The sequence below is a fragment of the Schistocerca piceifrons genome, chromosome 3 (genome assembly GCF_021461385.2).
Source record: "Schistocerca piceifrons isolate TAMUIC-IGC-003096 chromosome 3, iqSchPice1.1, whole genome shotgun sequence".
Taxonomy (NCBI): domain Eukaryota; kingdom Metazoa; phylum Arthropoda; class Insecta; order Orthoptera; family Acrididae; genus Schistocerca; species Schistocerca piceifrons.
The window spans coordinates 558,899,043-558,915,073 of NC_060140.1; the positions used below are offsets into that span (position 1 = coordinate 558,899,043).

Consider the following 16,031-nt stretch of genomic DNA (forward strand, 5'->3'; position numbering starts at 1 on the left):
ATCGACGGTCTGCTAAACAGTGAGTCAGAATGTCGGCAATCTGAATGTGGGGCGTCAAGGACAGGTTTCTACTACGATTGTACGAAGAAAATACATCACATAGGCTCCAGCAGCTCCTATCGACAACCCTCGTATTTTGTTGCCCATTACCATTGCCCATTAGTGTGGAGCAGACATTTCTGTGCGATGGCATGGGAAGTGTTACCCACCGGCAAATATATGTTTAGTGTTCACTGAGTTTATGCTGCAGTTTCTTTTTAAAACGTTCATTCCATTAAGCACAAATCCCACGAGGGAGTGTATACTGATGAAATACCTGAACAGTGAAACGCACAAAATTTACAAAATAATACCTCAGATTGTTCTGATCATCCGTTTAAGAGCTAAGATCATGCTGGTTTCAGAGGTAAGAAAGGAATAGGTAGTTAGATGTATAAACAGAGCATGAGTGAGAAACTGCTGTCATTACCAGGAAATTGTTCATTGTTGCGTTTTGGTGTTCCGCTGTTTGTGCGATCTCGAAATGTATTATCCTTACACCGTTCCAAGTTTATTCAAATTGATCAACTCATCTGCACTGGACGTGCAATTTATTACACACGAATTTCTACACGCCGCCGGAACATGTTGAGTCCGAGAAATGACACAAAAGTAGCTACAGTGATGCTGTAGTATATTCATTTAGTGGTGCTCACCTGCACGATAGTCCACACACCTCGGCATTCGTTACTTCTATTCCTCAAAATATTTTTATTACGTGTCACTTCCGTGAGGAGACACTGGTGCCCAGTCGTTTCTGCCCTCTTGTGCAACGCAAGATCACGTGTGTAGCAAACTGCTCCTACACTGCAGCTGACTGGTCGATTTTGAAGAAACTTGTACCGACATAACCTTACAGTTCACTAAGATGCCACGACAACCTGTTCCGTAGTATACAGAATTTCGCGCGCAAATGCTCTAGCGATTAGATTCAGTAGATCTCTCTCAGCTTTATTTCTGCCAGTACCTAATCTCGTAACTTCGAAATTTCACAGCTCTCCTGGAAATCTTGTGGGCTTAGGACTTCGAGAAGAAAGGAAACTATATCTCCAGCTGTAGACAAGCCATGTCTCGGTAATATCCTTTCTTCGAGGACTGTTAGTCTCCCGAGGTATATAGGAGATTTTCTGTGAAATTTGGAGTTACTGGCAGAACAAAAACTAAAGTGCTCTTGGATAGGTCAATCGAAAGAGCACTTGCCTGCGAAAGGCAAAGGCCCTTGCTTCGAATCCTGTTCCGGCACACATTTTCAATCTGCCAGGAACTTTCAGTTCAACAGTAACGCTCGATGTCAGGCATGGTGGTCTAGCAGTAAAGCGCATGCGCAGAAACCGAGAGGTCCCAGAATCGAATTCCGCTCAGACCCAGGAAACTCTGTCTGTGTTTAACCTAACATCCACTTCTCAAAAGTGTTAGGAGTCGCCACACAAGACATATAATTCCTATTACACGTTAACCTGTAAGTCCTCTCTCTCCAGACTGGCCCCCAGTCATTCAGTCACACGGTATAATATACTTAATACATAAGTATTGATTATTTTTGCCAATTACCTCGTGAATACGCAGTGTTGCCCACTGATATGGTGGTCGAGTAAAAATGGGTGAGTTAAACAATGATATGCATTTCATTGTCAAGGGCAGTAGCTAGACTACTTGTGGGAAATAGAGCAGTACTTAGTTTTAGCACTCGATCGTTAATTTTTGTACTTCCAAGAAAACTTTTCGTGCCGGTTATGACTACAGGAGACCTGCCACCGTTCCTGGGTCACCGCAACAGTCTCAGCACTAGCAACTAGTGCTTGGTGTTGTTTCGCGTACACGTTGTTACACGGGTACCCGTTCCACAGGTGTGGCCACAGCAGCCGCTCAACTCCAGCGAAGAAGAGCCGGCCGCGACCTCGCGGTCTGACGGCGACTCCGGCCCGTCGCTGCTGCAGCTGATCGGCCGGAAGGTGTGGGCGTTCGCACGCAGCCACGTAATCAGCCTCGACTTGCGGCCCGTGGCGGACTTCGTGCAGGAAGCGCGTACGCGCGGCTTCCTTCGGAGCCTAGAGAAGGCAATCGGGGCAGGTAGGTTCCGGTCACAACACGTCTGCAACTGCGTTGTCATCGTTTTTGTCGTGCCCTGATATAATGTACACGACAGTCAGACAGTCAACATGAAAGTAACTTATTGGAGCAGGTTCAGTTTAGTTGTCTACTCAGAGGTGCAAGAAAGCAGGATTGCCTCAAACAGTCAGTCCACCTCTGGTAAACTATTGCATCTAAATGAAAAATACGTAAATAAAGGAAAACACATTTTTCTAAAGGACACTCCGCATCGAAAATTATTCATAGTCTAGGGGAGAATATTTTTCAGCTTATATTATTTTATTTTATCCGCTAGAAATATTAGCGATAGTCTGTGGCTTTAAACCAGTCGATTTGTATATAAAATAACTTTTCTACTTCTATTGACGATTATCTTTCTATTTACATTTTGCACGAAGCATTTCGGGAAATAATTTCCATTTTCAAGTGAGTCTGTGATATGTTCTGACATTTTATTCATGATGATTTCAGTGTGTGAGGTGCTTCATTGTTCTTTAAATATAACAAACAAATGCACTGTTCTGTAATATACAACAGACCATTGCAGTACCTCACGTGACGGTAATGTCAGGAATAAAATGATATAACACACGAAAAACGTTCTTGAAAATAGGCATCATTTCGCGAAACGAGTCGTGAAAGACATAAAAAGATAATAGTGGCTCGCAGTAGGAAAGTATTTTATAAACAAAGCCTTTTACGTTGTTTTAAGTAGGTGACGATTTGCAACTTCTAAGTATTTTTGAAGAAACATTATTTGCACGTTAACTGAGAGTCATTTTACTATAAACAAACAGCTTCGGTCAAACAACGGATCTTCTTTAGGTTTGAAATGACATCTATTATGGGACTGTCACATCGTGGGACCTGCATCAAACCGATGGCAAATGGGGAAGTGGCCAACACACACCTAAGGTTGTAGGATAACATATTACTTTAAGTGTTGGCTGCTTTCCCGCATACTTTCTCTTTGCTACATGTTGTTTTTAGAACTGATGTAGATACATGTTATAATAATCTGACTTATGTCCTGTAATTGATGTTTTACACCCGATGACCGAATCTGATCATTTGTAATAAAGTGGCATACAGCTACTATGCAAATCTCGATTTTTCAAAAATTTCTCTGTTTCTCAGACGGACCATGTGGAATACGATGTTTTTGAATTTCCGAGTGCGAGGAGCTGGTCAACAAGTAACGCTCTTCACGGAATGGCAAAGTCATTTCTTCTTTTCCCATTTACATATCAGTCATACACTTTTTGTTTTTTACTTCTCAGTCTGATCAGTCTCAGTCTCAGACTGGTTTGATACTATCCTTCATCTTTTCCTATTTTATGCTAATTTTTTCATCCTGACATAACTACCATAGTCAGACTCTTCCATAATGTATTTATTACAGTTTGTCTCCGCTGTTTTTCTCCTCAACTGCTGTTTTCCATGGATAAGTTTAGTGTTACTACATGCCGCAGTGGGTATCCCAGCTCCTGTGTCTTCTTCAATCATTTTTTTTCTTAATTTCTTTACTCGTCTTTTCTTCTTGATATCTCTTCATTCCTTATCTTATTTGTCGACTTACTTTATAATATTCTTCTATTGTACCGCGTTCCAAATGCTTCCGGTTTCCTCATCTGTCTCTTCTTTTCTTCTTTTTCTTTGACTTCATTATTAACTTCTTGTGAATTTGTAGAAAAACTAAAACAACGAGGGCTGAATTTCTGGAAATACTGTAAAATGCATCTAAGGACCCACGATGAAGGGAGCATATATTTTAATGTCCCGTCGACGACGAAAGCAATAGAGATGGGGCATTAGGTCTGACGGTGAAGGAAATCAGTCGTTTCTTCTTTAATGATCGAAGACTGAGAGTGCCCTTACGTGACTTAGGAAATTCACGGGAAACCGTAATTTGAATGGACGGTTCTCTATTTTTAATAGACAAATTGATGACTGTGCCCAAGGCACAGTGCTGCATCATGTCTTGATATTGCTCCATTATAGTAGCTCATCATGTGTCCGGCGTGACAATGGCTGTCGAAAGTACATACGGTATTTTTTACGCCAGACATACAGTACAATTAACAAGATCCAATAAACATTTTGCAACTGAATATTGAATGATGATCTGTGCAGTGTATTGCGGATTGGCGAAAAAACAGTTAATAGCCCCAACAATGTCAGAATTAACGAAAACACACCAAGAAATAATATAGCAATAAAATGACAATAAGGGTATGGAACTCTAAATATGTAAGCAAATTTTACAGAATTAGACAAAATGTATTTTTCTTGGTCTCCGAGACATACAGCGAGTTGGACTCATCACTACGTTTCGTAAAGTCCCTCGCTGCCTTTTTCTGTCTGTATTTCAAGACCAATCTCATGAACTAGAGTAAGAATTTTGATACGATTTTCACCGACAGATAGACTCATTCAAGAGGAAGGTTTTTATGTATAATTTACAAATATTCGGTCCAAATTGTTCGAACTATGATCATGTTCGTCGATTATGTCGTGCTTACTGAGAACTTTCCTGACGTACGCTGTTTAAATAATTTACATCGTCATAGAATTTCTAGTTAAAATTCAGTTACCTAAAGTAGTTCCCTGAATTTTAATCATAACTTTAGGCAGTGGTAAATAAAATTGTCCCGTCATTACACTATCTGTCCGCCGTAGTTATTTTGCGAAGGCGGGACGGGTCGCTAATTTTCTATAAATTCAGTTGACAGTTGTCTGTTAATGTCTCATACGAACAGCGGGACTAATAACCGTAGAAATTCCTTTGCTGGAAATTTTCGTAACATTTTTGCAGACATTGTGGCTGTAACTAAAACCTGAGTCGTTCATTTACATTACTTTAAACCAGGGTTGGTCAACTTCTTTGTCTCCGCTAACTGTTGTATTTCTGTACGTAGTACAGTTATATAACAGTCCACAAGTTCCACAGCAGTGGTGAGTTATAAAGTCGAGGAGTAACCTTACTTCATAAAATTTACGAGTATAAAGCAGAGTTGCAATAAGTGAAAGTATCTCGTAATAATTACTTGATAACTACTATGTCAAAATTTCATGAGAACGTTATGAAAATGTTCTCAAAACCCATACCACCTACCTCCCATTACAAAGGCTGGAACGCCCACTAGTGGGTAGTAGGGACCAGGCTGACAACCGCTGCTGTAAACTACATGTAACGAATTTCAGCTTCACATGAAAAGTCATTGAGGTTGGTGCTATTTTATGGTCTAATAAGGCATAAAAAATTCGGCTTACTTTTATCTCACAAAACATGAAGTTTGTAATGTACACGTGAAAACGAATAGGTTTTTGAAAAACCACAAACGGCCAAAATTGAATGTTTGAAGATATGCTCTCGGTTCCGGGAGTAAGTACAGCATCATGGACTAGGTGCTTCCGGTGACACATTTAAAATTTGCTGAGGTATATTGCGTCATACTGAAGAATTCCTACATTTAGAATAACCGTAAACTACGACTGAAAGGAATAATCAGCTGAACCAATATTTCATGGAGATAATGTGGGCTATGGACCATAATACAGTAGTGAAATAGGAAAAAGGAGCTCTCTCAAGTAATGACAGCTACATGATTATTCGCTCGAGATAGCCTACCTGTTGTCAACTGTAACTAATCACAGTAACCGTCATAAATGTCAGTGGGTAGATTGGTCAGGCAAACAATTTTAGTATGTCGTGCAGCTTCTATAGCGTCAAAGTGGTCCTGTGAATTGTGCATAGAAACCATCACAGGGGTGTTGTAGGTCATCTTGGGAGTGTCGTAAGGTACTTGTTTAATGACCTTGTACGGTGAGACTGCACTTTTCCAGCAAATCAGTTAAAGTTGAACTGGGCTCAGTGTTTTAATTCTCAGCATGTCGGTCCTACTCCATCTATATTACTGTCTTTGCTGGCCTGTAGAGGCGTACCCCTTGTACTTTCCCGTCGCATTATAGGCCTAATTATTGTGAAAGTACAATTGGTATGAATCTGGCACTGCTATTCAAACAACCTGGAGACATGCCAGGTAATCACATTGTTAGGTTTCATGACGTAATTGTTCGGGATGGTGTTCTAATGGGGGATGGGAAGACAGCATTGCGATACTGACGGGAGGAGCATGTATTCGTAAAGTGTATTCGTAGAGCTACAACAACGAAACTAAATGTATAAGGGATACTCGTAAAGTATTTACGATTACCTCGAGAAAATAAAGTTATGGAAATATTGTTTTTTGTCTGAACGTTCATGTCATCAGTGCTAGAACGTAGGCAACTACTCCTACCTCTGTTTTTGATGCATGCCGTCAGACGAACCAAAACGTAACGACGCAACCCACTGACGATATGCAGTGTCATGCAATGATACCAATCGAGGCGGCGCAGTGGTTAGCATACTGGTCTCGCATCTGCGTCCGACTATCCAGGTTTAGATTTTCTCTGATTTACCTAAATCGCTCCAGACATATTCCATGATAATTCCATTAAAAGAAAACGGCCGATTTGGATCCCCATCCTTGATGCAAACCGATCTTGTGCTCCGTCTCTAAAGAGCTGGCTGTGGACGGGACGTTAAACCGTAATCTTCCTTCCTTTGTGTGGTAGTTCTGTTTCGGCAGAAATCATGCAGGTGAGTCAGGTTCATCCAGATTGGTAAGGATTTTATCTGGAGTGGCACCAGTACACCTGCAAAATTTCCCCTGAATAACTGCACTTCTGTTGCTCCAATTTTGTTTTGGCTGTTATGGCGGCGTGAGGCGGTACTGTGGCGCGAGGTTGTCAGTCTTTAACCAAGACTGCGGAAAAAAAAAAAATTAATTATCTAACTTTATCTTTTTGAGATGATAATTAGAACTTTTGGAGTGTCTCTTCACACATCGGGTGTATTCCAGGGGGGTGTGTGCGTAATACTCGGAACGGTTTTCCTGGCACTCACATTTACGCGTATTATTGCACGTACCCTTGAGCAAACAGTAATGTGCTGCAGTTTAACTAAAAAAGAGCATCAACTTCCACCCAGTACATTAACGTAAACATAGTTCCTACAGCACCACTTCTGGTCTTCATCGACTCTCCGTTTACAGTCTGTGATCAGATGCTATACGCTGTGGAGTTCGTACGTCTCATTATACAAGCAATAATACACCGAATACGTTTTACGTTACCAGGTCGCAGCGAGAAGCTCACCGTCGGCGGTATCGACTTACCAATCGGCAGCAGTGACAGCGGGAGCGATGACGATGACGACGACGACGACGACAACGACAAGGACAACAGCACGAGGACGACGATGACGGCGATCGTGCTGAAGACGGTGGTGCTGGGCGTGCTGGCGCTCAAGGTGATGGCCGTGCTCATCGCCAAGGTGGCCGTCATCATGAAGGTGACAGCGGCCGCCGCCGTGCTCGCGCTGCTCTTCTTCCACGGCTTCCAGAAGGACATCTCCTACCAGGTGGGCCGCGGCAGCCTCAGCGTACCAGCAAAGCCGTCAGCCACTTAGAACTGTATCACTTTATTACGTAACTTTCTCCTTGTTTGCTCCCCAATCGTACTCACCTGTAGAAAACTTAGTAGTAAGAAACCTATTTTACAGCTACTCTATTAATCAAAGTTAGTGATATGATGTGTATGCAGAATGAAGCTGTGAACTAAAATTTGTACCAAGGCCAAGATTCGAGTACAGGTCTCCTAGCCGGCCAGAGAGGCCGAGCGGTTCCAGGCGCTACAGTCTGGAACCACGCGACCGCTACGGTCGCAGGTTCGAATCCTGCCTCGGGCATGGATGTGTGTGATGTCCTTAGGTTAGCTAGGTTTAAGTAGTTTTAAGTTCTAGGGGACTGATGACCTCTGAAGTCCCATAGTGCTCAGAGCCATTTTTTGGTAGTATTTCGAACAGTGTCTTGACAGCAGAGTGTGATGTGTGTGTGTGTGTGTGTGTTTCTGTTTTTGCCTTTTATAGCACTATATCCTGAGTAGACAAAAGAGCTAAAGATTTTTATACTACAGCTGCTTGGCCTTATTGGTTAGCATCCGTGAAGAACTGTTACTATATTTAACAATTATAGATCTAAAAGCCCTCTACTTTCGTTATTACTCCAAATTCGGGGCTCACAGTAGAGAGAATCTCGCAAGAAGCCGAAAGTAGCTTCAAACAGTGTTCTTCGCTTGGTTGACTTCAAGTCAACACACACTTCCTTGGAGTTGTCATCATTAACTCATATATGGAAACTGTAAAATAGTTCTCATTGCGTTACGTCACCATCGATCCCATTTACAGGATGAGCTCTAGACTTATCATTCAAACTATGCAGTAAGGAAAAATGTGGACTGCAATAGACGGCGACATGCGTCATGTAGAATGGGCACCACCCGCAAAATGGAACAATGTATGCTGTGAAGAAAACTAAGACCGCAGACTCGAGTAGAAAAATTCACTCTACGCGATGGTCTACCGGTTTTGGCCAAACATGTTTGCTAGTTGACAATCTGAATTGCAATGTTCGTTTAAAATTAAGGTATGTTTAGTCTTGATGATTCTGAAAATCATGGTGAACCACGAGCGGAAATAATTATCGTACCTTTTCGTTCAGTGACATAACAGACCCACTTGATTGAAAATGCAATGTACAGTTGTATGTAGTTGTGTAACGCACGAAAGAGTTGTATAGCAGCAGCAGAAGATATGAGATTTTGTTTTCTCGTCCCCTTATAGCCGATCATACACGCTATAGCATTTCTACGAAGAAAACTTTCAATCACGAGGTTCACTATAGAAAGTTTTCACCAAAAATATTTTTCCTTATATATATCAGACTTCTTTGCATTTATGAAACTTGCAGGCAACTTAGTCTATAGGAACTTATGTTAACTAACCCACAACTTACCTGTGCGCAACATTCTGTCGTACTTGTATTAGATCGTCTCTATGAGAGCAATGCAGCACATTCGCTGACCCATGTGGCACCTTTGTGTTAGGGAATACATTTGGCGCATTGCCCACCATAAGCACAAACCTTTTGAGGCCGAAGATACACTGTTTGATAAGTGATGTGTGACGTAGCGTAGGCTCCGAGAGTTAGAGCCAAAGTGGATTCTGTGCTGGTTGCACATCTAACGCTTGGTCGTAGTAAGTTGTTGATTTGTCATGTTATACGGTGACGATTGTTTCCACTCCCAAAAAGTCTTCTTCATATACACAAAATGAACGGCGAAATGCAGCTCCCACCCTATCTGCCGCGCGGGTTGGCCGCGCGGTCTAGGGCGTCATGTCACGGTCCCCGCGGCTCCCCCCGCCGGAGGTTTGGTTCCTCCCTCGAGCATGGGTGTGTGTGTCGTCTTTAGAGTAAGTTAGTTTAAGTTAGATTAAGCAGTGAGTAAGCTTAAGGACCAATGACCTCAGTAGTTTGGTCCCATAAGATCTTACCACAAATTCCCTTTCCATCTGCTTCTATAATAAAAGTGTTTTCTTGTATCTCCTCTAAACACTCTAAAATTTTGTAGACGTCGATTTTGTACCGCCTTCATAATTTATCCACCACGTCGCGTGCTCGCCACACCTCCACACTATATTCAGTCTCGCTGCGGCCAGTGGTCGCAATGTTTCGGTTCATCGATGTGTGTTACTTGTCATATTCTAATTCACTATGAAATTATAGACAACATGCGGCCTCAACAATCCAATCAAAGACTGCTGTCTACTTAGCTTCCTTCAGGCAAAATAAGTGGTCCTATGCTGTTGTATCACGAATACAACGTGCTCTGTGGAAGGCATTACCGAGACAGTGTCGCCATGACGCTAGAAATGGCCCGAGGTTATCTAATTCTCGTCAACCATTTACAGGTAAATATGGTGCAATTTTCTTTGTGTACACGAAGGATATCTCTAAATTCTGGGAACGTCGCTCAAAGTGGGCAGATGTAAACTCTGTCCCTAACAAACTGGTGCAGGAAGAAATCTCTGTGGGAGGTACAGGAAGCACTGTGAGTATCAGCAGTAGATGTCCCCTTTGGTCGATATTTGACCACTCTAATAAGTGAAAGAAAACGAGCGTCTCTGTTCCTTCTGTTGGATCGTGTGGCATTAACGTTCTATGTTCAGATACTTTAGTCCCATTGCAGTTTGTAAGAAAAAAGTACTGGCTGAACTCAGGTCGTTTGCAAGCAGTACAAAACACTTTGGATGTCACATGCAGTATCAGAGACGACATGGGGTTTCTGGGCTCAGTTCACCCAGGAACTGTAGCTGTCTGTGTTTCTAGACAGATGGAATAATACTGCTTCTTCCCTCATGATGCTTCATTGTTACAAACCATCATCGTGTTCGGCAACAGTTATGATTATTAAAAAAGCCTCAAGGAGACAACAGGCCGAATCCCTAAGACTCTTGCAGTTAGTAGGAGAAGCTGTGCTGACAGCTGTAACTGTTGTCTGATTCTTCACATTGGTTTTTGTGATCATCGTACGAACTGTCACGTAGATAATCATTTACAACAGGTCGCTTTGGCGACCTTCTTTTTGATCGCAAATGCATACTCCGTACCAAAATTCTTCTAACCATCGTCGATTTGGTGTTGCGGTGATGACATCCAAATTCCCTTGAATGTACTGAAGCAATGGTGGTAGCTCCCATAGCAACAGCTGCAGTGTATCAGAGTACCGTGACTTGACACAGCTTCTCAAGGGAAGGAACTTAGTAGCTTTAGCTTCAACTCCTGTATTTCATGCCGAGATGTTGGCCGAGTTGGTAACCCTTATCTCACAGCTGTCATTAAAACAAAGGAGCTTTCCGCCTTGGCAGGATCTTCTCGTGAAATTTCAGTCACTAACTATCTCCTCACTTTCTCCTCAGAGTGTGAAAATGTTTCGCTGCGCCCATCTGCATAGAGAGAAATGATCACCATAACAAAATAAGCGAATAAAAACTCGCACGAAAAATTTAAGTGTTCGTTTTCCCCACGCACAGTTCGAGACTGAGCCGTAGGGGAGTAGTTTAAAGGCGCTACTGCCAGACACTTAATTGTGAATTGCAAAGTAATCATTTATATGTGGCTGTAGATGAATTTCAGCAATATCGTCCTTTCTACGAATTTATACTCATTCAGAACACCACTCTATAGAGCGATCAGATGTTTTCCACTAAGGACACAAACCCCTATAGGAGCTAAAACAAAATTTGATCCTGGATCCCTGTCTCTGGTAAGCCGTAGGCTACCAATTACGAAATGATAATAAGCGCATAAACTTACTCGTGGTCTAGGGCTAGCATCTTTAGTTACTAACAGAAACATCATCGGCCCTGGGTAAATTCTGACTAATAATCAGGATTGGCGAACGAAGACTTCCGGCATAAGAAGTCACCCTCATTCTGGCAACGGCATTGTCAAAGAGAGTGGAGGAAGGACGAAGGTTCAGAACACTCTTTGTCCTTGGGACAGGCGGAAGAATCAGAAATGATCAACTCCATGACGATGAAGAGGGCAATGGAAACCACTGCATTAAAGACAAATAACGTGCATCCACAGGACATTTGGTCTCTAAATGAAAAAGTGTCATGATGATCTCTCCATTGGGAAAAGATTTCGGAATGGACCCCATTCGCATCTCAGGGAGAGGACTGCCAAGGGGGTGGTGACGATGAGAAAAAGATTGGATAACCAACAAAATGGTTATATGTGGAATGTCAGAAGCCTGAACGTGGTAATGCAAGCGCTCCCTCTATATAAAGTAGGGGTCTGTGAAGTGAAATGCAAAGAAGACAAGGATTTCTGGTCAGATGAGTATAGGGTAATATCAACAGCAGCAGAAAGTGCTATAAAACGGAGTGGTATTCGTTATGTATAGGAAGGCAGGGCAGAGAGTATGTACAGTGAACAGTTCAGTGATATGGTTATCCTTACCATAATCGGCAGTAAAGCAACACAGACGACGATAGTCCAGGTTTACATGTCAACTTCACAAGCTGAACAGATAGAGAAAGTATATGACATTATTGAAAGGGTAATACAGTACATAAAGGGAGAAGAAAATCTAATAATCTTGGGGGACTGGAATGCAGTTTTGGGGAAGGAGAAGAAGAAAAAGTTACAGGAGGATCTGGGCTTGGGATAAGGAATGGGACAGTAGAAAGGCTAACTGGGATCTCTAATAAATTTCAGCTGGTAACAGCGAATATTCCGTTCACGAACCACAAGAGGTGTAGGTATACTTGGAAAGGCCGGGTGATACGGAAGATTTCAGTTAGATTACATCATGATCAGATAGAAATTCCGGAATCAGATACCGGATTATGATCTGTACCCATGAACAGATAAGGATTCAGATCACAATGTATTAGTTATGGACAGTAGGTTGTAGTTCAAGACAATAGTCAGGAAGAATCAATACGCAAAGAAGTGGAATACGGAAGGACTAAGGAATGACGAGATACGCTTGAAGTTCTCTAAGGCTATAAATACAGCAAAAGGAAAATCTCAGTAGGCAGTGCAGTTGAAGGGGAATCGACATTTCAAAAAAGAGCACTCACGGAAGTTGGAAAGAAAAGCATAGTTTCTAAGAAGTCAACAGCGAAGAAACAGTGGGTAACAGAAGAAGTACTTCACTTGATCGATGAAAGGAGGAAGTTCAAAAGCGTTCAGGGAAATTGAGGAATACAGAAATGCAAGTCTCTGAGGTATGAAATAAATAGGAAGTGCAGTAAAGCTGAGACAATATGGCTACGTGAGAAATGTGAAGAAATCGGAAAAGAAATGATTGTCGGATGGACTGACTCAGCATATAGGAAAGTCTAAACAACTTTCGATGAAATTAAAAGTGAGGGTGGTAACATTGATAGTTCAACGGGAATTCCGCTGTGAAATGCAGAGAAGAGAGCGGATAGGTGGAAAGAGTACATTGAAGGGCTCTGTGAGAGGGAATATTTATCTCATGTGATAGAGAAGTAACTGGAGTCGATTTAGAAGAGATAGGAGATTCAGTATTAGAATCAGAATTTAAGGAGCTTTGGAGGACTTAAGATCAAATAAGGCAGATGGGATAGATAACATTCCACCAGAATTTCTAAAATCATTGGGGGAAGTGGCAACAAAACGACTACTCTCGTTGGTGTGTTGAATGTTTGAGTCTGGCGACATACCATCTGTGTGTCGAAAAAGTATCATCTACACAATTCCGAAGACTGCAAGAGCTGACAAGTGCCACAATTATCGCACAATCAACTTAGCACCTCATTCATCCAAGTTGCTGAGAAGACTAATATACAGAAAAGTAGGAAAGAAAATTGAAGATGTTTTGGGTGAAAATCAGTTTAGCTTTAGGAACGTTAAAGGCACCAGAGAGGCAATTCTGATGTTGCGGTTGATAATGGTTGCAAAACCAAAGAAAAATCAAGACACATTCACAAGATTTGTCGTCCTGGAAAAAGCATTCGACAATGTAAGATGGTGCAAGATGTTCGAAATTTTGAGAAAAATAGGCTAAGCTATGGTGAGGGAGGTTAATAGAATATAATTCGTACAATCATTGTACGCTTATGAAACATGGACTGCAGGAAAAACGAAACAGAAGCGAATCGAAGCTTTCGAGATCTAGTGCTTCAGACGAATGTTGAAAATTAGGTGAAGTGTTAAAGTAAGGAACGAGGAGGTTCTGTACAGAATCGGAGAGGAAAGGATATATGGAAAACAGTGACAAAGAGAAGGGCCAGGATGATAGGACATACTTTAAGATATCATGAAATGACTTCCATGGTAGTAGAGGGTGCTGTAAAGGGCGAAAACTGTAGAGGAAGACAGAGATTGGAATACATTCAGCAAATAGTTGAAGACGTAGGTTGCAAGTGATACTTTGAGATGAAGAGGTTTCCACAGAAGAGGAATTCGTTGTGGGCCGCATCAAACCAGTCAGAAGACTGATGACTCAGAAAAAAAATAGTTCTCCCCACCGAGCGACGTTAAATGTTAACTTGTCACAGCCTCATTTCATCAAATACTGTACTTACAGTAAAAAAAAAATATCATAAGCAACTAACACATTACTCGTTACACATTACACGTGACTCATTTGTCGTTAAACATTCACTGTGTTCATTGTCATCGATCATCTTCCATACAGTGCCGATTTTACCCCATTTGATTTTCAGCTGTTTCCAAAACTTAATGAATATCTTCGACGACTTCACTTTGCTAGTGATGAAGGTTTGCAAGCAAAGGTGAGGTTAGTGGTCCGTCAACAAAGTCAAGCATTCTATAGTAACAATATCCACAAACTGCTCTCTCGCTGAGAGAAATTTGTTCGTCTTCAGGGAGTCAATGTTGAGACATAAATATGTAGATATGAAGAGTCAAGGTTTAGACAGTCAATAACGTTTGTTTTATTTAAAAACCTTTAAGATTTTTCACATAAAAAATTCGGAGGCATTACTTTCCAGCACGCCCTCGTGCAGTTGTTAATGAACGCGTAGCTAATACCTACACTTCTGTCTTAAACGGTCAATTTTACTTAAAATTCTGCGTCCTAAATATAACAAACTAGCTTTTGTCCGCAGCTTCACCTGTTACGCATCTGTAGCAACCACAAATTTCATACATATTCGTATTTAATACATGTATGCATATTTCACACGTAATTGTACACATATTTCCTCTGTATCTGTAGCGAATTAAGTTTCATGTGAATCCTCAAGAGATTTGTAAGTACACCTAGGTAAGCGTCACTCTATCTATTCCGTGCCTCCACTCCTAGAGGTAGTAGGGAAATCTAACTTAAACAGTATTTTTATACAACCCCCTCCCGTCTTCTAGGTGTGAAACATCTTGGGGACTGTCACCAATGAACATATTAACCCCAAAAACTATGAATTTGATACTTCCTTATATCGACCGTTATCCAATATTATGGTGGACGTACATTACTCTATAGTCTTTTTATATGAAAAATGTGTGAGGTCTATCCAAAATTTCGTTGATGTTCCTTAGTTTTTCTTCTCTGTCACTTCCTTTTAACTCCCACTTCCACCACTATGAGAGGTAGAGCGTTTCTATCACCACAGTATTTCTATCCACATAGCAAGTGACATACTGTATGTATCAAGTTTGGTTGATATCGATCCAGTGATTTACGTACATGCAATGCATTTGATAAGTACGAGTATATAGGTTTCTTTTTCTGATCCTGAACCTTCGAGGGACTAAGCCGCTATTATTCCTCTGTACAGGTGGTGACTCAGCAGAATAAGCCGGACTCTTATGAACCCGACCCGCACTCCCATCAGGAAGAGTACGGTGGTGATTCGTACTCCAACATCGGTGGTGGCGGCGGTGGTGGTTACGGTGGTGGCTATGGTGGTGGCGGCGGCGGCGGCGGCGGCGGTGGCGGTGGCGGCGGTGGCGGCGACTGGGGACGCAACGGAGCAGCACACAACATGGCCTATAGGGCTCAGCGCCGCAAACAGAACGGTGAGTGATAGACTGGCAACTAGCATCACGCTGTCGGTGTACTAGATGCTGCTCTGCAGCTTTAAGAAATGTTTTCCAGGTTCCCTTCACAATACTGATACGTTACCTCATTTGCATGTCGTTCACTATGTGTCACTTCTTCTGTAGTGTCTTGTTGTTACCTCTTACCACTGATTTTTGTATTGTTGGGTCTATGAGTTTTTGACTTAAAATAACTTATTTTTACTCACAGTGTCAAATTTGTTCAGCTGGTTTATCCTCGAAAAATGATCAATGGCTACTCAAGATGTCTGCCATTAGCTACAATGTTGCCAACCCAAGACAAATCCCGAGCTTTACATCTTACACTAACTGAATCTTCTTCCCTCACTTTCCGGTATTGCTTGTTCGTTTTGCTAGTGTAGCTCTGTACAGGGGTTATTCATTAAGTATCCC

General features: G+C 41.8%; 1 protein-coding gene across 1 annotated transcript; it reads left to right on the forward strand.

Annotated features, from left to right (window-relative positions):
* The first annotated feature begins 7,430 nt into the window (after positions 1-7,430).
* Positions 7,431-15,866, forward strand: LOC124788836. Its single transcript, XM_047256118.1, has 3 exons — positions 7,431-7,597; positions 15,356-15,470; positions 15,829-15,866. Exons 1-3 carry the CDS (start codon positions 7,436-7,438, stop codon positions 15,864-15,866), a joined length of 315 nt encoding a protein of 104 aa, XP_047112074.1. The 5' UTR covers positions 7,431-7,435.
* The last annotated feature ends 165 nt before the right edge of the window (positions 15,867-16,031 follow it).

Excerpts from the sequence above, each read along its gene's own strand:
- LOC124788836 (XM_047256118.1), top strand. The coding sequence starts at position 7,436 with ATGACGGCGATCGTGCTGAAGACGGTGGTGCTGGGCGTGCTGGCGCTC. Across the intron at positions 7,598-15,355 it reads AGAAGGACATCTCCTACCAG|GTGGTGACTCAGCAGAATAA; the intron begins GTGGGCCGCGGC and ends TCCTCTGTACAG. Across the intron at positions 15,471-15,828 it reads TGGCGGCGGTGGTGGTTACG|TGTCAAATTTGTTCAGCTGG; the intron begins GTGGTGGCTATG and ends TTTTACTCACAG.